The sequence below is a fragment of the Ambystoma mexicanum genome, chromosome 10 (assembly GCF_040938575.1).
Source record: "Ambystoma mexicanum isolate Mex_15411 chromosome 10, UKY_AmexF1_1, whole genome shotgun sequence".
NCBI classification, from domain to species: domain Eukaryota; kingdom Metazoa; phylum Chordata; class Amphibia; order Caudata; family Ambystomatidae; genus Ambystoma; species Ambystoma mexicanum.
Window position 1 is genome coordinate 1364607455 of NC_090932.1, and position 21853 is coordinate 1364629307.

The 21853-nt window shown below is 43.3% G+C and overlaps 1 protein-coding gene across 1 annotated transcript in view; it reads right to left on the reverse strand.

Annotated features, from left to right (window-relative positions):
* The window catches only part of MYO18B (myosin XVIIIB), a 1784667-nt gene that overhangs the window by 1078116 nt on the left and 684698 nt on the right, over nucleotides 1-21853 (reverse strand). Inside the window, exon 23 of the mRNA XM_069620271.1 lies at nucleotides 1375-1503. Coding sequence (XP_069476372.1) covers nucleotides 1375-1503 — 129 coding nt within the window. The remainder of the gene's footprint in view (nucleotides 1-1374; nucleotides 1504-21853) is intronic.

The window sequence follows — 21853 nt, forward strand, 5'->3', positions numbered from 1 at the left end:
ATGTCTAGACCTGTTTTTTAAAAATAGATAGGAATTGAGCAGATTTGATGTTAGTAGGTAGTGCATTCCATTCACATGGGGCATTGACCTCAAAACCACAATCACTGAAGTTTTTCAGATGAGATCTTGGCTGATTCAGTTAGAGGGTAACAGATGAGCGCAGGGTTCTGCCTACAGGTTTCCTCGTTGCTCTGTTGGAAAGATACAGAGGAGCACTGCCCTTTTGGCATTTATAGAGAAGCGATAAAACTTTATTTCTAATTCTTTGCTTCACTGGAAGCCAAAGACGTCTCTGCCTGGAATCAGTGACATGATCACATCTGGTCAGGCCAAACACTGCTCTGACTGCCCCATTTTGCTGAGTTTGTAACTGCTTGAGGCCAGGAGGAAGCTATTGGCAGTAATGAGATAGGGCCTGATTTGATGTAGGAGTTTAGTTACATATCCACAGGATAACCGAATTTGAGATACATGTTTTTTCATAGAAAGATTAGCATCCAGTGATACTCCTAAGGTTTTAACATATTTGCTCACTGGGATGGAGTTGCCTGCCACCTCAAAAGAATGATATTGTTCTGGAAGATTCTGTAATCTAGGATTAGAGGCCAATATGGGTAACTCTGTTTTAGAGTCATTGAGGGTAAGGGAGTTAGTTGCCATCCATTATTGAATTTTGGAGTAGATGATGTTTACGGTATCTACATCCTTAAAATAGTTCCCTGAAAATTCAAAAAGGGTCTGCGTATCATCAGCATAATTAGCAAATCGGACATTCAGATCATCAAGGAGGTCAAGAAAGGGCTTGATGTATATGTTAAAAATCAAGGGTGAAAGACAGGAGCCCTGCGGAAGACCACATGTGCGTGTGAGTGGTATAGCTTGATATCTTTCAATTGCCACTAGTTCTTGGGCCAAAAAAAGACAGCTTCCATTGTGCTGCGGTTTCTGAGCAGCTTACTATGGATCGAAGTCTCTTGTAAAGCAAATCTTGATCAATGAGATTGAATGCTGCCGAGAGATCTAATAATAGTAGCAGAGCGGTGTGTTTGTTCTCAATGATTTTAGTAATATTGGATTTAAGCTCCAAGAGAGGGGTTTCGGTCCCGTGCTGGGAGCGAAAACCAGACTGATTTAAGTTAAGGATAGTATGTTTCTCAATGAAATTCAGAAGTTGTACATATGCAGCTATATCTAGAATTTTTAGTAGAGAGGGTACGTTGGCGATGGGTCTAACATATTTAGGGATGAGGGTTCAAGAGAGGACTTTTTAAACAGTGGTGTAACCCAAGCCTCCTTTAAAGCAATTGGAGACATTTTACTTCAAAAACTCTTAACGCTATGATGGGCACAGTTAACGTAATCAATATTGCTTACCTTTAGTTTTTTTAATTTCTGCCGGCAAAGGAATCCCTTGCAAGTCGCCTGAAAAAGAATCAGCTTTTTGGAAATCAGCTTGTCGCGCTGTCTCTCCAACTTCGACAACACACCTGACTTCAAAAATACCTGAAAGAAATATTCACAATTTACTAACCTGTACACATGAAAACCCCTAACGTGAACCAGGCCTTGTATCCCTTGCATACACTACCAACATTAGATGCAAACGGCTATGGTATTGTAGAGATACTGAAGATGATATCCTTTGGAAAACAAACTTTGACACGTACAAATCAAAATTAAGGACTTCCACATTTTGCCATTATGTAATATACCATGTGCTCTTTAATAGATCTTTCCAAATCATATATATGCATGTGGAAATGCAACCATACTGAACTCCACTCAAAAATCATATTTGCAATGGCAGTATATCTCTGATTGGGCAATCGGTCTTCTATTTGAAAAATTAAAGTTTGTAACATTTTAGTTTAAATCTCAAATCTCAAAAAGAGCACATTCAAAAATACATATTTTTGAAAACTTTGCATTGCTATACATTGCATTTTTAAAAGTTTAGGATGGTGCTTGTCATCGGTTAGTGTTGGTTTCACTTTGCTGCACTCCTGGCATTTCATGCAAACCCCTCCATAGTATTGCATTGTTTTCAAATATTGTAATCTGGGCCATTTTCCACCTTTTAAACAGATGATCATCCCTCAAGTCTCTGAAATAAAATGTAATTCTGCCATTTGAAAAAGTATTTTTCTCTTAATTTCTGGTTCTCAATTCCCTCGACTACCAACACAGCTTGTTCACTTTGAGAGGGAGAACAAGTCATTCTTGTAATGTAAACCAAGTGGTCAGAATCTCACACATGAGCAGAAATGAAAGAAGCGCTAATACTCTCCTTTCATTTTTGCTCATTGGCAAAATGCCCTGTGGCCTCATTCACAAAGGTGAGTGAGCATTTCAGGAGGGGCTGGACAACAACGCAAAGATGCTCTGTCCAGCCCCCTTGTATGATAGATTCCCAAGAAACATGTGATTACTGGGAGAACATTTCACCGAGACGGACTGTTACATCCTTATTTGAGGGATGGAAATGCAGGTGTGACAACCACAGATGTCACACTTAAAATAAATAAATTAATAAATCGTGTCAGAAATGACACTGTCAGGATTTGCGCCTCCCCTATGCATGTTTTAAAAGGTGCAGGTGGATGACCATCATTTCAGGGCATTTAAAAGTGCATCCCGTTTGTGGATTCAGGATGCTCTTTGAATGCCCTGAGACACCTCCATATTTGTGCAAACGCACAAGTGGGGTAAACGTGAGGGATAAGTGCCTTGGGGATGTCGTAAAGAGAGGTAGGTGGAGGAGAGAACAGTGAGATATGGTGGTGTACAATGCTACTCAAGTGGTTCTTCAGAAAGGATAAGAGCTAGGAGGTTGGATTTAAATAGACACAGAGTAGGAGTAGTGAAGAGAAACGGAGAGGAAGAGCATTCCAGAGTAAAAGTGTGGAAACAAGATGGAGCATGGGCATGAGAGCTGGCAACAGGGTGAGCCAAGAATTATCGTACAAAATGAGGAGAGTAGGGAGTGAGATGGCTGATAGATAAGGTGGGGCAAGTCCTTGTATAGTTTTGAAGATGATTTGTATTTGTATTTGTTTTATTTGTAGAGCGCACCTGGCCCAAGGGCAACTGGGCGCATATCTTAGGTTACATTACATAGAATACAGCCTAGTATATTTACACAAAAAAGTGGAAAGTAATAATCTATGAATACAGTAAAGGAGGGTACGAGACCAATCATATAGAGGTGAGATAGTCCTGTTTATATTAGAGCAAACAACAAGGACAATAGGAGAAACATCTGCAGTATATATAAAAAGAATTCTTACACAGTGTTCAGATTAGGCATCTTGGGTCACAAGCCATAGCTTGGCTTTGTGCTTGAATTAATGGAAGGATGGTTCATTCCTCATAAGGTTAGGCAGTGAGTTCCATAATTTGGCAGCGAGAACAGGGAAGCTCACTCCACCAGCTTTCTGAAGTTTGTAACTCGGTACATTGAGACTATGTGCTTGGGCAGATATCAGTGGGTGTGAAGATGAGTGGTGAGAGAAACGGCTTACCAGGTAGGTGGGGACCTGGTTATTTATACATTTGTGTGTGAGGGCAATCATTTTGAGTGATATTCTTTGGGAGATTGATAGCCAATGTAAGCTTCACCTGGTGTCTGAAATGTGCAAGGATCTTGGGAAGTTGAGGGCAGCCCTAATGGCATTATTTTGAGTAACCTGAAGTTTATTTAAGTTGCAATGACTAGGCCCTAGTTACAATGTGTTGCAGTAATCGAGCTTTGACATAACCAGTGTCCTGGCAAGTATGATGCAATTAGGAGTAGTGAGGAAAGGACGGCAGGCTCCTAGTGGATGGCGGATTTACCGCCCCATTCCAAGGTGAGTGGGGCGGTAAATCCCCATTCCCCATTTACCCTTCCCCATTCCCATTTTTGCCCCATAGGGCATAATGGGAGTGGGGAAGGCACTAATTATGGCACCGTAAATTACGGTGCCATAATTAGCACCAAGGCGGGTTAGCGCCTTGCATTTTAACGCCTGCTAAAAATGATAATCAGGCGTTAAGGGTTAACGGCGCCGACGGCGCCGTTAAACCCTTAACGCCTGGGTTGTAATGAGGCCCATTATGTCCTAAATGTCCCCAAAACAGAGATATATCTGCATCCGTTATCAATTCTAGGTTTTCTAATCACCTAAGGAGCGATTTCTTGATCATTTTGCTAGTCCCCTAGATCCTTTGGCAAAGTCTGATTGGAACATTGTCCAATACTGATTTCTCAGTAGGAATCATCAAATCTATGTGATCAATGCACCGCCCATAATGTCGACTATGAAATTGCTGACTCCCATTATGGCACAGCGCAGTGATCACATAGAACACTGTGCCCTGCATCCGCATAACACCCAACTATCCACTTACCTTTTCGGCGGCACACAGTGAAGTGCACCACCATCTCACTTCTGACCCTGTGGGTCAGTACTGACGCTACAGCATCCTTTTCTTTTTTTCTTTACTTCTTACACACTGCTTAACATTACGGTATGTGGGGGGCACGCCTGCAACACCCAACTCCCGTTACTGTGCCCAAGAGGAGCGGGGGACACCCCGCAGCCCCTGCTCTGCTTGGGCTCAGTAATGGGAGTCGGTTGTTGCAGGGGTGTCCCCTGCTTACCCTAATGTTAAGCGGGGTGTAAGAAGTACAAAAATAAAATAAATGGGAGTCAGGAAATCGTGTGCGCTCCTAAAGGCGCGGTAACTGCGGGGGCACAGTAGTGTAGTCGAAATGTTGGTACGATACTGTAATCATCAATACGTGCCCCCCAGATGAGTCTCCTGCAGCCTAACCACCTCATGATCATGTCTCCAAATGCCAATGTGGTTAAAATATTGTTTCCCATGAATTTCTATTTATTTTAGGAAACCCATTATCTACTCCAGACCTCATATCGAACAGCTTACATATTCGTTCTGAAGATTATCCCATAGCCTTGTTCCAGACCCATCACTAGCTCAAACATGACCTTCACATGGTCAGCCCCCACCATACCCCTCCATCTGTGACACAAGTCACTTCGCCAGGGTGCCCCAATGTCAGAGAGACATCCTTGGCTACTTTGATTTTCTTTGGTGATTCTCCAGTCGAGGCGGCTGTTGAGTTATTCAGGGCTTGACCTGTTGTAGCTGTTGGTTGGGTCCACCATCACACCATGATGGGTTGTCCTTATTCCTCAGAACTATCCTCTCCATCAGTCCCATGCATTGTTAATGAGCCAGGTCTTCCCCCATACAACACTTTCATTTCAGCTCGAAAAAGGAACAGTTTCCTCAATTCCCACAACACTCCTTCCTAGGATTGTTTTTGTATTTGGATATATTGCATGAAATCTAGGAATAGCGACATTGTCATGTGGTGTATTGTAGCTTGACCCACTCATTGCTTTCTGGAGAATGTCATTCCTATCTATAAAAGGCTAGCTATGTATACCCTAAAATATAGCCCATGGCGAAATACCTAACGCGCAGAGTTGTGCTCTCTTCACTGAGAAAAGGCCTGCACGTCCTTTTCTACCAAAGCCTGCACCCAGCTATTTTAAAGGTAGAGTTCCATCAACTCCCTCTCCAACTCTTCCTTCAGTGCAGCAATCCAGATATTGTTCCTTCTTGAGTGGTCTTCTGTTTCTTCTGCAGCCTAAGAAACTGATTGTTTACTGTCAACATTTCAATCTCCAAAATCGAAATGAGTTTCTCCGCCTCCTTCATCCTTCTGACACATTTTTACGGTATTCCCTCAGGAATGATATACTCATTCATAACTATATATAAAAGTTAAAAAAAAATTCTTTGTGGGTTTGTGGCTTGGCGAAGTGTTGGCATATGGAAGGCGATGGCATATGAGAGGTGAAAGGCGAAGGAGCTTGGGAGGCGAAGCGTATGGGAGGCAAATGGACCTGAGAGGTGATGGCAAAGGCAGATAGCATTCCAGAAGTTTCAAAAGTGTTGCTATATAAAGAGGTGTGACATGTGTGTATGACAAAATTGCTTACCAATGTAATTGAAGCAACAGTGTTGACTGGGAAGGGAAAAGGAGGAGATGTATTCATCATCTGCATTCCACTCATTCCGACAGACATGCCGTTCAGTTTCAAGCACCTAAAGTTCCCTGTAAGGCTGGCATTCGGTATCACGATCAACAAGGCACAGGGCCAGTCAATCAAGTGCAATGGTACCAACTTGGAATCTCCATGTTTCTCCCACAGACAGTTATATGCCACATGTTCTAGAGTGGGTTCCCCAAATCAGTTGTATATCTTTGCTCCAACATGAAAAACTATAAAATGTGTTTATAAACAAGCCTTACAATGAACATATTAAACTTTAGGTTCATAGTTGTTGTCACCGTCAGCATCATGTCACCAGTCATGCTTCTCAGGAATCTCCATGTTGTTCTCATGTACAGTTTTATGTTTCAGAAGGGGTTTTTAAGAAAATCAAAACATTGGGCCTCATTACATGGTAGGCGGTAACCATAGCGCTATTAGTGCCATGGTTGCCGCCGATATTTTACCGTGTCCGCCTTGTTGAATGGCGGAATTACCGCCCTACTCCAAGGTGAATGGGGGCGATAATTCCCCATAGGGCATAATGGGAATGGGGAAGGCGCTAATTACGGTACCGCAAATTGTGATACCGTAATTAGCACCAAGGTCCCTTTACAGCACCCTACATTAACGGCTAGTAAAACCAGCCGTTAAAGTCGGGTCCCGCAAAGGGAACTCATAGTAAGGCGGTAAGGGTTTACCGGTACCAGTGCCCTTACCGGTACCAGTAAACCCTTACCGCCTAACGTATAATGAGGCCCATTGTGTTTTGTAGTCTTTATAAGAAAACATTTTTAAAATATAAAATAATCAATACAATTTTGTGAATTTTCTTTTCACCTTTCTAATGGAGCCTCTCTGAAAAGCATAAAGGTACCTTAATGTATTTCTAACAAATAGAAATATTATGAAAAAATAAAATCTCGGGCAACGGCGGGTATATAACCTGGTATCCTATATACCCAATTTTGTTTCCAAATACTACATGGATTAACCATATTTCCTCCAGCATTAGAGACAGCAAGGTTTCCCTCTCCCCTTGTGCTCTGTTTGTCTCTTAGGGTGCCCCTCATTCTTTTCCTGAGCCACCTGCCTGGGCACCTACAGCCCCTTGGAAATCCCTTGTCTAAGGTGTTGGTCTGCTGTGATGTTTGTGTCTGCCATCCATCATCTTCTGGCAAGTCTTTGCACTAGTTTGTCTGAACTATTTATAATCCCAGTGTTCCTTAACGTATATCCGGAGGAGACCACCCTACTGAAGTGCTTCATAGATGGATTCAAGCTAATCAGGGTTAGGACCAGATGTCAACACTATGCAGGAACAGTAAATATAGTGTGACTCTGTTGGGCCCAGTAGTAAAGAGGGCCCCTGGAAATATGTTGCCACACTATTTCTATATGCTTTCCATTGCCATTCTTTGCACCCCCCAGCCTCATCCTCCTCTGAGGGTTCATACGCTGGCACTGATGCAGACAAGAGCTCTGATGCTCTATCCCTTTAAAACCCCTTTCTGTGAAGTGTCCATGCCAACAAGGGGGACAGAGAGGACACAGGGCACAGAGGCAAATCCTTGAGGCCAGTTGTTACAGGGGGACCATGCTCCTCTGACCTTGCTGCCCCCTATCGGGCATGTTTGGCAAGTGGGTGCTGCCTCTTAAAGTTGCTTCTGGCTAGGTGAAAAGGAGTGGGCGTCAGATGTCTAGTTTGTCTCAGCTGAATGGATGCTCCACCCAAGTTGTTGCAGGAGTCTATGCTCTGCTTCCATTTTGCTTCTGGGTCCAATTCACCTTGATCGTTGTTTGCATTCACAGCCATGACACCTCACCTCCTTTCAGGCCAGAGCTTCCTGCCTGGTCCCACTGTCAGGTATGGAAGAGGGGATGTCGTCCATGTGATACACCTCTATTGAAGGCTCTCACCTCTCAGGCCCTGTCAGGGTATGCATCTCCCTCTGAGGTTCCCACCATTCATCACAGCGCCATCCTCACTGTCCGTCAGCTGTCACAGCTCTTCTTTTCACCTTGTACCTCAACTGCTCTAATGTCAATGTCAATGCCTCCAGAAAATCAACTGGAACTCTCTGGGGCTCAGAGGCAATTTTCTTGATGAAACCTATGCTTTTAAGGCATCAATCCTTTCCAGTACACATTTCTATATCATCAGGATTTTCAGCTAATTTCTGGGACAGATAGTGTCTGCTCCATGTGGTGCCAAGCCATGCCATTTCCAATACATCAGTTTGACTTACACAGAAAGGCACTGTGCAGGGCAAAAGGTATCCAAAATAGTATCTCCGATCGAGTGACTGATGTGTAGCAATTCTATCCTAACATCCAAATCACAAGTCTTTTAGGATCAGAATGTGTGGTTAGTGTTAGGGTGAGTGTTGTGAAAAATGAAATGAGCACCAAGCCCATTGTGCATTATCTACTTAGTGATTCAAGCATACAATCTTTTCTGAAGAGAGGGTGTGCCACACTGACAGCCCACCACCCAAAGGGCTCTCTGCAAGGTGTGCCCTCTCATCACGGTAGTGCCAGGCTGAGCCCTGCCTCCCACCCACAACATTAGGTCTGCCTGAACCACATCTGACAGATGTGGCCCAGGCACGGTAAATCTTCTGCCCAACACTCCAGCATCCTTACCTTATAAAGTTGGGTGGTGGATGGCTCCCCTCCTTACCTCTGTAAAGCTTAATTAATATTCCAGAGTTTTATGGTCTTTTTTTTGGTGACATTTTCATCTTTATTTCTCAATGTTCTTTTTAGGTAATTTGATCTGAATGTATCTGCATTTATTTTTTGCTTTGCAAATAAATAAGCTTCAACTAGTATTTTTCCACATGCATTGAAATTAAAAAAGTAATGCTTCATCTTGGTAAACTGAGCAAGCAATCTGCATCTCCACATTTCTTTTACATTTTTACAAATAAATAATGAAAGGAAAGATAATGTTTTCCCTCGGTATTATGTGTAAATATCAGTAACATAAACCGAAAAAGAAGGAACTTTAACCATAATGCCATCGATAACATTAATTAAATCTAATTGCTATCAATTTTAGGATGACTGTACTGTGATTTTCACATTTGCAAAATTAAATATATGTATTGAACATTTTTTAACCTACTTCATTTAAAAGACACTGGCATCCAAGACAATTACTAATTAACTATAAAAGGTTCACAAGGTGTGCTATCCAGACAATTGTGGGACTGGCTAGACTTTTGAATGTAATAAATTAATGCAAATTGGAAAACACATCCGATATGACATTTAAAAGAAACGAGATAATGAAGGGACATTGGCATTTTGGTCTTCATATTTCAAGCTGTGTGCATTGTGAAGCCTGCCCCATGCCAGACTGCCTCATTACGAGTTGGGCGGTGCCGGTTAAACGCTGGTGTATTACCATATACTGCCGCATTGCTGCACCACCCAAATATGAGGTGGGCGGAAAGTTGGAGGATTCACCTCCAGCTATGAGCTGGCGGTTAATCCGTCGTCTTTCTGCCCATTTTCGACAGAATTATCGTGGAAGAATTACTGCTGCTGAAAAAGCCCAATTCTGTCCTCTGGACTCATAGAAAATTTGAACCTCCACCACCACTACCACTTGTAATCCGGCGGTAATTCTCCTGGACCAAGTGGTGGTAACGGACATACAGTTTGGTGGTGTCTGGGTGGAATTACTGCCCAGATGCCACCAAACCCATAATGCCTCTTACTTGGATCAGATGAGATTGACCATAGTGTAGAAACAGAGAGTAGAGCTTATCACTTGGCAAAGATTCTCTGGAACGTCTACCTTTCTCATGTATTGCACTTAGGAGTCATGTGCCCCATACTTTTGAACCCTCAGAGGGTCTGAGCTTGTGCATTGGGGCAGGGAGAGAAAAAACATTATTGCAGTTTTTCCCAATTGAATGGTGACTTTCCCAATGCAAATGTCTGCTACTATTGAACCTTTTTCTACCTTACATGTCATTTGATAACCTGTGTGGTGCAAGTGTTCTACCTTAGGGAGAACCTATTTAAGACAACCTTCTGGGTACTGGGAGAGGGTCAAGAAGGCCACACAAAGTCATCTTTTGCACATGTTTAGTGATAGACTGTGTCATGATATGTGTGTGTGTGATTTTTGCATATCTCATGTAAGGGTTGTGAGGCAGATAGAATGTAGAATGTCAGTAGGTCACTGGGTTTGACAGTTAGAGTGCATTAAGAGGAAGGAGGGGAATGTAAGGCAGGGCCCCCTATTGGTTATGCCATTTTGAGTTGTAAGATAGCATTATCATTCTCACCTCTGCATCCTTTGCTTCCTTCTTTGCTATGAGCATGGCATTCAAATACACACATACATATCCTAAATAATTACAACATTACAAGTTGGGCGGTATCCCAGTGTTAAATGCACCAGGGTTCCGCCCAGTGCAATTAGCGTTACCGCAACTTGGGCCGGTGCTATTAGTGCCAGATCACAAGTTGTAGTGGCAGGGTAAGCCACCAATGTGTCATTTTCGGCACAATTACTGGATTAATTGCACCACAGCGGTTAATGTGCCGAAAATTGGTGGAAAGTCAGTGCAATCACCTCCAGCTCAGAGCTGTGTAGGTGAATGCTCTGCGTATCCCCCAAACTATGGATTGGGCAGAGCAGTAATGTGGCAGTGATAGCATTACAACTGTATTTTTACCGCTCCGCTCAACTCCTGATGATTGGTGAATATAGATGATCTCGCAGAATAATTGTTTGATCGTCGGTAAAGATGGATCACCTACAAAGTAGTCTTGAAGGGAACAACAACCCGATAGGCAGCTATACTCCACACGTATGGAGGCTCTCACACCTCATGTATCAAAACTACACAAAGGCTAGAGTCTCAACAGGCCCGTGAACAGTAGACTCACAAGCATGGACCAACTATCTGAAATTCATTCCCGACAGAGTCTTGAAATGCCCCCAGCATCCACCAGTTCCACTAAATACTAAAAAGGTGGGTCTTTCAACAATACATGTTAGACAGATAACAATCCCTCACTCCCTCCACCCACACTACTGCACTTCTAAATAAAATGCAAGCACGATGCTGACACTCTCCAGCTGTAAAGCACGCCTCTGCTCCTGAGTCTAAAAGATAAGTGTACATTTAGATGCACATAATGTATTTGAGTCATGTTGTGGCTGAAGAGGGTGGGAAGTCAGGAGTTGGTCTGGTGTAAAGCAGAATATCCTCAAGGCTAAAACCAAAGGTGAATGTGTTTATTTTCTCGGCACGTCAGAGCACTATGTTACGTTCATAGAATATTTACAGACAAGGCTATCAGTTAAAGATTGCTAAAAAAAAAGGCAGAGAACTTAAGCAGGGGGACGGGGAGGGGGAAGGGTACAGAATCATTTGCAGAGGTAAAGACTTTGTTGGATACTGTTTCTATGGTGAAGAAGTCAACTGGCAAAGACCATAACGACTCTTGACAGCGACATCGACCTGGGTGCTGCATTATTGCAAGTGGAAGACAGCAAGATACACATAACATGTGCATTATGAGTGTTAAGGGGTGCTGAGCAAATGTGTGCTTTCTTGGAGTAAGGGAAGGTGGCCTTTAAGTGGGGTGCATACACATTTAGCACATTTGAATGGCCATAAAACAAGAGCACATTGTATTATTAAAGGGTTGGATAAGTCTTCTTCAAGAATCAGATGGAGGTTCATCACTTTGCAAGAATATACAATTGCTGTAAAACATGTTGCTGAGGTAGTAATATGACCATGCCTTGAGACCGCCCCATAGGTGGTAGCGGTGCACGGTATAAGTCAACATAACAGAACAGAACAGAACAGAACTGCTTAGCAAGGCTGGCATGGTCCAAACCAAGCGAGGAAGATGAACACACATTAGAATCACTCCTAGTGGTCCATAAAAGTACAATTGGTGAGGCAGAAGGGGGTGAAGCTATGAATGATACATTATTAAGTACCCTTAAACAAATGATACATCATAAGACTATCAGGAAACATGATTTGAAACAAATAGGATACTATTGTTTGGGATAGAAAGAAACAAGTATAAGTGTAGGATAATCGGATCATGTAGGGTGACTGCATACTTTCTCCCAAAGAAGTGAGAGCCTGCAGAGTTAAAATAGAACCCCCCCCCCCTCCTGGGAGCTTTAGAGAAGGATTATAACTAAGCACAGAATAAGACACCATTTCTGCTTGTCAGCTCATGGTAGAGAGGTTGAGAGGCCACAGCAGTTTTGCAGTTTTTGTAAAGTTTATGTTATCGTGATGTGGTATTAAATTAAACTTTTCACATACAGAAATGTATCATGTGATCAAATAGAATTACAAACAGCAGCATGATGCAGTATAAAGAGTCACAAGAATTCCAGCTTTATAGTTAGTTAGTGGCTAATACACAAGTTGTGTCTCCAACATCAAATACACTATAACATTCTTGATCTATTAAAAGTTTAAGATAAGAGTGTAATCGAAATAAATATTCTGAAAGGCACAGTACAATATTGTATGAATCGTTGAGGGCTCTACACACTAGAGATTCCATTGCAGCATAAACCAAGCGCTAAGTTTTAAAGTGCAATACTTTATGAAGTTGCTTCCATTTGTACGTAATTGAAATAAAGTGTCTATGAGGCACAGCACAGTATGTTGGGAGTCCGAGAGGGCTCTACTCACTAGAGATTCCATAGCACCTTGAACCCCATAAAGTGCTAAGTGGTAAGGTTCAATACTTTATGAAGTTACTTACATGCGTACATGTAGCAGATTGAACCGCTTAGTCATAAATCTATTGAGGTCAATATTTACAGCTAATAACCACTCATATGGTAGTGTTCAAAGCCAGAGATTTCCAATTTTCATAGCTATAAATAACATGTGTAATGGTTTCTGGTCTTAAACACTGAAGGATAGCTAGGTAGCTTAGCTTGAAACACAGATAAATATGTCATGCCGTGTTAAAAGGAACAAATAAATGTATTTAGGTAGGTTATCTCCTGGCGAAAATTGCATATTCTGTGTGAAGTTTGTATAATTTCAGTTGTTCAATATTCTCCCTCCAATCTACATGATATAACTTGTCTTTGGTTTTGAGCGGATTCATAATCAGCTCTTCTGTATCAGATTCGATTTTAAAGAGGAGGATATACATCCTATCCCTAAACTTGTTGATGGAAGTGACAGAGCAATCCTTCAATGGCAGTTTCAAATTTTAATGTAAGGAGTTAGGACGGAGGTCAATCGTTTTCACAAAGATACAAAGTTGTTTCCATGAAACCTTGACATCAAGAGAGATCAACCCGATTTCATGTGAAATCGCTACATTCGGAATTGCCAGGAAAAGACGCGGACTTCGTTTCCATATTGTTTAATAAAGCGTATTTAACTAGGTACTCAAGTGTATGAAGATAGTATCAAGTCCATACAAGATAGTCGGTTATATTGTATACAAATAAAAACGTAAAATCTGGAGCAAAGAATATGTACACATTGTGGCATGAATCCGCTTAACCTGTGCAAGCAGGGGTTAGGTCTCAATCTATCTTTAAAATCAGATATTGAACCAGAGTTTGATATGCTAAACCCCAGATATCGTAGAGAATGGACGTTTTCAAGGCTGTAATCCCACACCTTCCATACCATAGTTGTTGGCCTTTTCTTGGTGGCCTATATTACAATTTTAGACGTGGATCTACTTACTAAAAGATTGTCATCTGTGGCCTAGTGCAAGAACAGATTAGGCTTTCTTTGCAGACCCATAGGTGTCTGAGCAAAGATAAGCAGTTCGTCCACAAAAGCTACCCAATCCAGTTTGGAATGACCTAATTTGACTGAATAAGTATTACTAGATGACCACAATTTCGACATACAAAAGTAAAAAAAAATGTAGGGGCCAGAACGCATCCCTTCTTATGACCAATGTGTGTATCAATGGATCTTGTCAACAATCCCTCTCAGTGACCCTGATCTTTACTATTGTATTGCAATGCAGAAGAGCAAAGATTTGGACTATAGTGGAATGTATATTCCATGTCAGGAGTTTACTCCAGAGTTTATTTCTATTGACCCTATCAAAAGCATTACACATGTTGAGGCAGGCAATGTAAGTAGTACCGATGGCAACTTCATTTTACCTCAGCCATGATATGAGATATTCCAGTTCCATTTAGCAAAGTACCAAGGAAGTGCATGAAACCCACTTGAAAATGGGAGACTTTGATGTTCAGTGAGACATACACATGGTCAACCCAAGAGGACCCTGGACCTCTCTCCCAAGTCTTTACAGTTGCATTAGGTGACCAGTCGATTGTAAGACAAATCGTCATGTCCCATTCCTCTATGAAAAGGTGTCAGAAAAACAATCTGTCCTTTGCTTCCAATGAGGCCATGCTCCTGTTACATGAAGTACAATTCAATGTCAACAGTCCCTCAGTACATTCAGAATTAAAATCACGTACAGTTATGATGTTATTCGAAATACCATTTCCTTACCACTCATATGTCACATATTACGGATTGGAAGTCTTTCAGTAACATTTTCACTGGATTCCAGCACAAATGAATAAGCAATAATTGAAACAGAGCATCTATTAGACACAAACCAATGGCCAACAAACCTTTGTTAGAGGTGCACATTTCAAATGATTGCATATTTAGGTGTAAGGTGATGGCAATAGCCAGCCCCACCTGACAGTCGACCCACTAGGCCTTTAAGGGCCACTTTGGAGTAGGTTTTATAACCTTGCAATCGAAAGGGCCCGGCGGGCATTGTCTCTTGTAACATGACATGTTGTTCTGAAAGAAAAGAGTTAGACTTGTAGGCATTTAATATATTTATGTGTCCAGACGAGTTCCAAGTTAAAGGCCTAAGGCCAGAGGGGCTAAAGATTTGAGAATAAACCTTTTGGGTTGGTATTTATATTAATAGTGGCCACCAGCCATGACCAATCCTGTTTGGGATCAGTAGAGTTATCATGAGCCCGATTATTTGTAACTGTATGAGTAATAGAGGAACAATCCCATTTAATTATTAAAGGGGGTTGATGCTGTAACTGCCTCAAACTATTAGGTCGACTATAGGCTATAAAGGAATTTATGTCACCCAAGATGTTTAACTCGATTAGATCAAACCCCATAGACGTAAATGTATATAGAGCTAGTTTGTCCACACCACAATCCAAAATGGAAAAGAAGTCAATGTTGCCAGTGTGCAACAGGTGCAGGACAGTTATCTTAGAGAATATGTGCATCAAGTTAGCTCTGTGCAATTGGAGCTTGCCGTTCACCTGGACAATATTCTCCAGGCCAATGATTCTATTGACATATGGACCAGGGCCTCTAAACAAACCAGACGGTAAATTGGGTTTCTTTGACATAGGTGCTGTGTGTTAGGGAGAATTCTCCAGAATGGCTAAAACTATTGATACTGCTCACTTTACTCTTGAGATAAGTCTGGCTGCTCAGCATTCGCTACCACTTTACTGTATAGTACAGGCTTGTACCAAAGGTGAATTTTTACTGTCACTTTTAGTCTTAATTGTGCGTGGTGTTCCCAAAGGGTCCTGCATATGATTCATCCTAACACTGGTGTACAGTGGTGAGGATGAAGTATAGTGATTACACTTGGAGTGCTGCTATTACCTTGGATCAACTCACCACAAGGCTAAACATTACTAAAACTAAAAAAAGCACTAGAAATGAAAATGTCTATTGAAAATGCTTCTCTCCCAGACTCTTGTTGGTATCTATGAGGTTAAGCTTGATATTTTGGATTGGTTAACAATATTTGAGTATGACCATGGGATTCAAGACAATACAGGGAATCAGTTGCTTCCTTGGTTCTTCTCTAGGCTACACACTGTTGCATCTGATGTTGTGATGGAGTTGGGGGAGGTGGATAGGATGGATTATGAGTGTTTGACACTAGCTTTAATTGCAAGATTTGGGAAGACCCCTTCCCAGTACCTAAAGAGGTTTAGGACCCCCAAAAAGCATGATGGTACCCCTTGGGCTACCTGGGTATGTGGCTGTTTGAAAAACTTAGATGGTTGGGTTAAGGGTTACAGATTGAACACTTATGAAGGTGTGTGAACTATTATTATGTTGGAGTCATTTTATGATGCCTGCTCACCTGAGCTCAGACATCACTTGTCTGATTCTAAGGAGATAGATCCAAAGAAGTTAGCTAAGGCTGCTGACTTGTGGGTTGCCAACAGGGCTACTCACAAGGATTTTGGGGCAACTCGGAAGAAGTGTGAGGGAAAGCAGCCAAAGAAAGATAACAAGGAGAATTCTAATACCTCCAATCCAACAGTGTGCCACAAACAGCAACATAAGGGTGAACCACAAGGGAAACTGAATAAGGCTAGTGTACCATCTGGACCCAAACCAGATGGAGGTCAGAACAAACCCCCAGTCATCAAGACATTTGCAAAATGTTATGTTTGTGGGTCAACTGACCATGTGAAAGGGGATCCCAGATGTACGGGTAAACCTTCGGGGGTCCACACTGTCTCCTTAGCCTTCACCCCAGAGGAAGAAGTACCTATGGCAAGTGGAAACTTTTACCTACTGGATGATGAAACCATGAGAGTATCAGCTAGTGTTGCTTTAGTGTGCCTGGGCTTGTGGGATAATACTAAAGAGTATTGCAAAGATAGTTTTCTTGTGAATGGCCAGGAGACCCCTGCCATCAGAGACACTGGAGCCAGTATAACTGTGGTTGATGAATCATTTTTCAAGGTGGAGGATGTTGCTAAGGCACCCAAATGCAAGTTAGTTGGAGCCCCTGTGCAAATACTTCCCCAGTTACAAGCTCTCATCCAGTGTAATGATATGACTGTCAAAATACTTGTTAGTGTGCAGAGTGAAGTGCCTGGGAGAGCCCTGTTGGGTAATGACCTGAAAACTCTTGCAGTTGTGTCTAGTACCCCCAGGCCTCCCAGTAAAAGGAAACAGGAGCTCACTAGGCCTGCAAGGGAGAGGACCTTGAGGGGCTCTCCAGGGGAAGAGATAGAGGAAGCTATCACCCCCACTCCACAGGAGTTGCTCACTGCTATTTAAGGAAAGAAAGAGGCAAAGGGGAAACCCAAGACCTCCAAGAAAAAGACTGACAGAACCCCTGTGCTTCCAACAAGGACATCCCCAAGATTGTCAAAAGTCACACCTGTGACTCCTCCACCAGCTGAGGCAGAGTGTGAGGTACAACCCTGTGTGGTTGATCCAGTTTCTGAAGAGTCAGATCTGGAAGAGGACATTGTTTTAGTTGGAGATCCGGACCCTGTTGACCAACCTGAGCTGCAGTCTTTACTGGCAGAAAGTGGACCCAACAGGGCTGACTTCAGCAGAGGACAAAGAAAGTGTCCTTCTCTCAAAGGTCTTCATCTACAGGCAGCTTCTCAGCTCAATGGGCAAGAGCCTGGGAAGCATAGGTTGCACTGGGAAGATGGCCTCTTCTACAGTGAACCGACTTTGTCTATCCCTGGGGACTGCAAAAGACTTGTAGTGCCCCTAGAAAACAGACTCCAGTTCCTACAGTTGGCCCATGAGAAACCTTTGGCTGGTCATTTCAGTTTCAAAAAGACCAAGGAAAGGCTCTCCTTATACTTCTACTGGCCTAAGATGGGTACAGAAGTTGACAAATTCTGTAGGAGCTGTCACACTTGCCAAATCTCTGACAAGAGTGGAGCCAAGAATGTGGCACCCCTGGTGCCTCTCCTAGTGATGGGAGTTCCTTTTGAGAGGGTGGGCATCAACATTGCTGGTCCCTTGACCCTCCACATCTTCAGGAAACAGGTTTATCCTGGTTGTAGTAGACCATGCTATTAGGTATCCTAAAGCCATACCCATGAGGACTGTTATGGCTCAGGCTGTGGCAAAGGCTCTACTTAGTATTTTTACCAGAGTAGGTTTTCCTAAGGAAGTGATATCCGACAGGGGATCCAATTTTATGTCCCACTACATGCAAGCCATGTGGAAAACAGTGGTGTCACTTACAAGTTCTCTACAGCCCTCCATCCACAGACAAATGGACTGGTAGAGAGGTTTAAACCTACTATGAAGAGCATGATAGGTGCTTTAGAGGAACCCCTTAAAGAAAGTGGAACCTTCTACTGCCATGCCTTCTCTTTGCTTGTAGAGAAGTCCCTCAGGAGGGAGTAGGTTACAGTCCATTTGAACTTCTCTATGGCCATCCAGTCAGAGGTCCATTGTCCCTGATTGAGGAGGGATTGGAGAGTGCTCCTTCCTCCAAGCTAGTCAGAGTGACTGACTATGTGATAGGTCTCCAGAGGAGAATGTCACACATGATGGCAGAATCTAGTGATAACTTAAAAGCAGGTCAGGCTCTTGTCAAACAGCGGCATGACCAGAAGGCCAACATTGTTGAGTTTACTCAAGACAAGCTTGTTTTAGTTATGGTGCCAACAAGGTAGAGGGCCTTGCAGGACAGATGCAAGGTTGTGGGCAAACTTGGAGAGTACAACTATCTGGTGGATTTAGGAAGCCCTAAGGAGGCTCCCAGAGTTTTTCACACCAACCGTTTGAAGGAATATGTCCAGAAGTAGGAGCTTTGCTTCTAGCTTCCACTCAAGAGAAGAAGGAGAATGAACCTCTACCTGACCATCTCAGAGGCCAACCTTTACATGAGAACATAGAAGGAGTTAATCTCTCTTCTAACTTGACATCCGAACAGCAGGATGAGTGCAGGTTTCTGTTCAATCAGTTTACCTCCCTGTTTTCACTTTCACCAGGCTTGACCCCTTGGGGTCAGCATAATATTCTCACTGGTGACTGTCTACCTGTGAAAAGCAGAGTTTACAGAATGTCAGAACATGTATGATCCCACATAAAGGAAGAGGTCAACAAGATGCTTGATCTCAGGGTTATAGAGCCCTCTACAAGTCCCTGGTCTAGTCCAGTTGTGCTAGTACCAAAGGCAGGATCCAAGGAGTTGAGATTATGTGTGGGCTATAGAGATCTAAATGCAGTCACTAAGACTGATGCCCATCCTATACCAAGGACAGATGAACTGGTGGAAAGACTTGGTGCAGCCAAGTACCTCAGTACATTTGACCTAACGTCAGGCTATTGGCAAATAACCCCGACAGACCATGCCAAGGAGGAAACTGCATTTTGAACCCGAGCAGGCCTCTACCAATTTAAGGTTATGCCTTTTGGATTAAAGAATGCACCTGCTACATTCCAAAGGATGGTCAATCAAGTTCTGAATTGGATGGAGGACTTCTGCATGGCACACTTGGATGACATTGCAGTGTTCAGCCCTACTTGGAAAGAACATATTGATCACTTAGGATATGCTTTACAGGCTCTTGAGCAGGCCCATCTGACCAAAAGGACAAGCAAATGTCAAATTGGTCTGAGCAAAGTGGTCTACCTTGGTCATAAGGTAGGAGGAGGTGAAATAAGGTCATTGCCTAGCAAAGTTCAAGCTGTACAAAACTTGGCCACTGGTACTACTCAAACCCAAGTGAGAGCCTGCCTAGGTCTCACTGGGTACTACAGGAATTTCACTGAGAACTATGGGACCATAGCTTCTCCTTTGAATGTAGTCTCCTCTCCAAAATTCTCTAAAAAGGTTAGATGGAATGAGGAGTGCACTCAAGCTTTCGAAAACCTGAAGAAAGCCCCAGTCCTAAGAGCTCCTGATTATCACCAACCCTTCATTATGAAGACAGATGCATCCAATACAGGTATAGGTGCAGTCCTTAGTCAATTGGATGAGAAAGGTAGGGAGCACCCCATTTGCTTCATCAGTAGGAAACTGAAGGACCCAAAAACAAGGTGGGCAACCATAGAGCGTGAATGTTTTGCCATTGTGTGGTCTCTGAAGAAGTTTAGACCATACTTGTATAGATCTACTTTTGTGATTCAGACAGACCACCAACCCTTGAGATGGTTAATGCAAATGAAAGGGGAGAACCCAAAACTACTAAAATGGTTAATCTGCTTGCAAGGATTTGATTTCACCATTGAGCACAGGTCAGGATGTCACCACCAACATGCTGATGGTCTCTCTAGGATGTTTATAACCGACTAGAGTGAAGAGATTCATCCAAGAGTGGATTAAATCCTCCTGTCCCTTAGTCTGGGCGGGGGGTGGGGGCAAGTGTTAGGGAGAATTCTCCAGAATGGCTAATTTCCCTTACCTACTGAGTCCCTCAGCAGCTTTGCTGGATTTCTAGGATTTATTTTTTTCACCTGGTAAGAGTGTGAGCCTTTTTTCCCACTCTTACTGTGTGTTAAACAGCACCTTCAATGCAGCGACAGAGGGTTGCCTTTTCCAGACTTCCCACTGAAACTAATTTTTTCTGGGGCTGACTACTGTCCCCAGATACATGTAAATTTACCATTGACTTTATTAGTCTTTTTAAATCACAGACCCAGTACAAACTAACTTACATAGAGTACTGGAAAGGGTTAATAGTTATCCCTTTTGTGTCTGTCTCTCATGGAACATTGTTTTGTTCCCCTTTCTTTAAGATTTGGCTGGTGGCAGTGGTATCTACCCTATTTTTTCCTACCGCGGTCTATTTAAATGATATGATATGATTTGATATGGCATTAGTAACGCGCCTATTCACAAGTGTTTCAAGGCGCGACGAGGCGGGGGGAACAAGGGGAGACAGACAACGATCCTACTAGGCCAGGTGTCATTCAGATCGCGCAAGTGCAAGGGTAGAGGGGACTGGGAAAAGTGCAAGGGGAAGGGGAGAGGGGGAAAAGTGCTGTACATGGTTAGTAGAATACAAGATAAATAATAGGGCCAGCTGGTGGCAAGTGCAAGGAAAGTGCAGTACATCGTTAGTAGAATACAAGAAAAATAATAGGGCCAGCTGGTGGCAAGTGCAGGTAGTGCCGGGAGAAGGGGCTGTAGGATACAGAGACAGCCCTGTAGTGCAGGTAGGCAGTGCAGGGAAGAGTGGCTGGGCCAAGGACGGAGATCAGTGAGTGGCCCAGTAGCAGATTCAGTGCATGTTCAGTGATTTTAGCAGGGGAGAGAGGAGGAGAAAGCGGAGGCAAAGAGTAAGGTTTTGAGGTGCTTCTGGAACCGGAGATGGTTCTCCTCAAGTTTCAGGGAGGCAGGAAGGCTGTTCCAGAGGGAGGCCCCTGCTGCAGAGAGAGATCTACCCCCAGCTCGTTGCTTGGAGAAGCGGCTGACCCTGAGGTAGTTGGAGGTGGATGTGCGAAGAGCTCGAGAAGGAAGATATTCCAGAAGAGAGAGTTGAAGGTATTTTGGCGCAAGGCCCCAGAAGGCCTTGTGGACAATGCAGAGGGTTTTGAACTTAATCCTCGCAGCCACTGGGAGCCAGTGTAGTGATTTCAGTCCTGGAGAGATACGGTCCCTGGGCTTGAGGCCAAGGACAAGTCTCGCAGTCCTGTTCTGGATGAGTTGCAAAGGGCGGAGAGTAGAGGCAGGAAGATTTAGATAGAGGCTGTTACAGTAGTCCAGCTTCGAGAGAACCAGGGCTCTGGAGACAGTGAGCTTCTGGGGGAAGGAGAGGAAAGGAAGGATACCTCTGAGGAGGTGTAGCTGGTAGTGTGACTTCTTAGAGACGTCAGATATGTGAGGAGAGAAAGAGAGTGTGGAGTCGAAGATGACCCCAAGGTTTTTTGCCTTGCAGGTAGGTGCAGGAAGAGGGCCAAGGGAGGCCGGCCAGAGAGTTGCAGGGAAGGAGGGAGTGGGTGTGCCGATAAGTAGAATCTCGGTTTTACTGGCATTAAGGCAGAGGTCGTTGGCGGCAC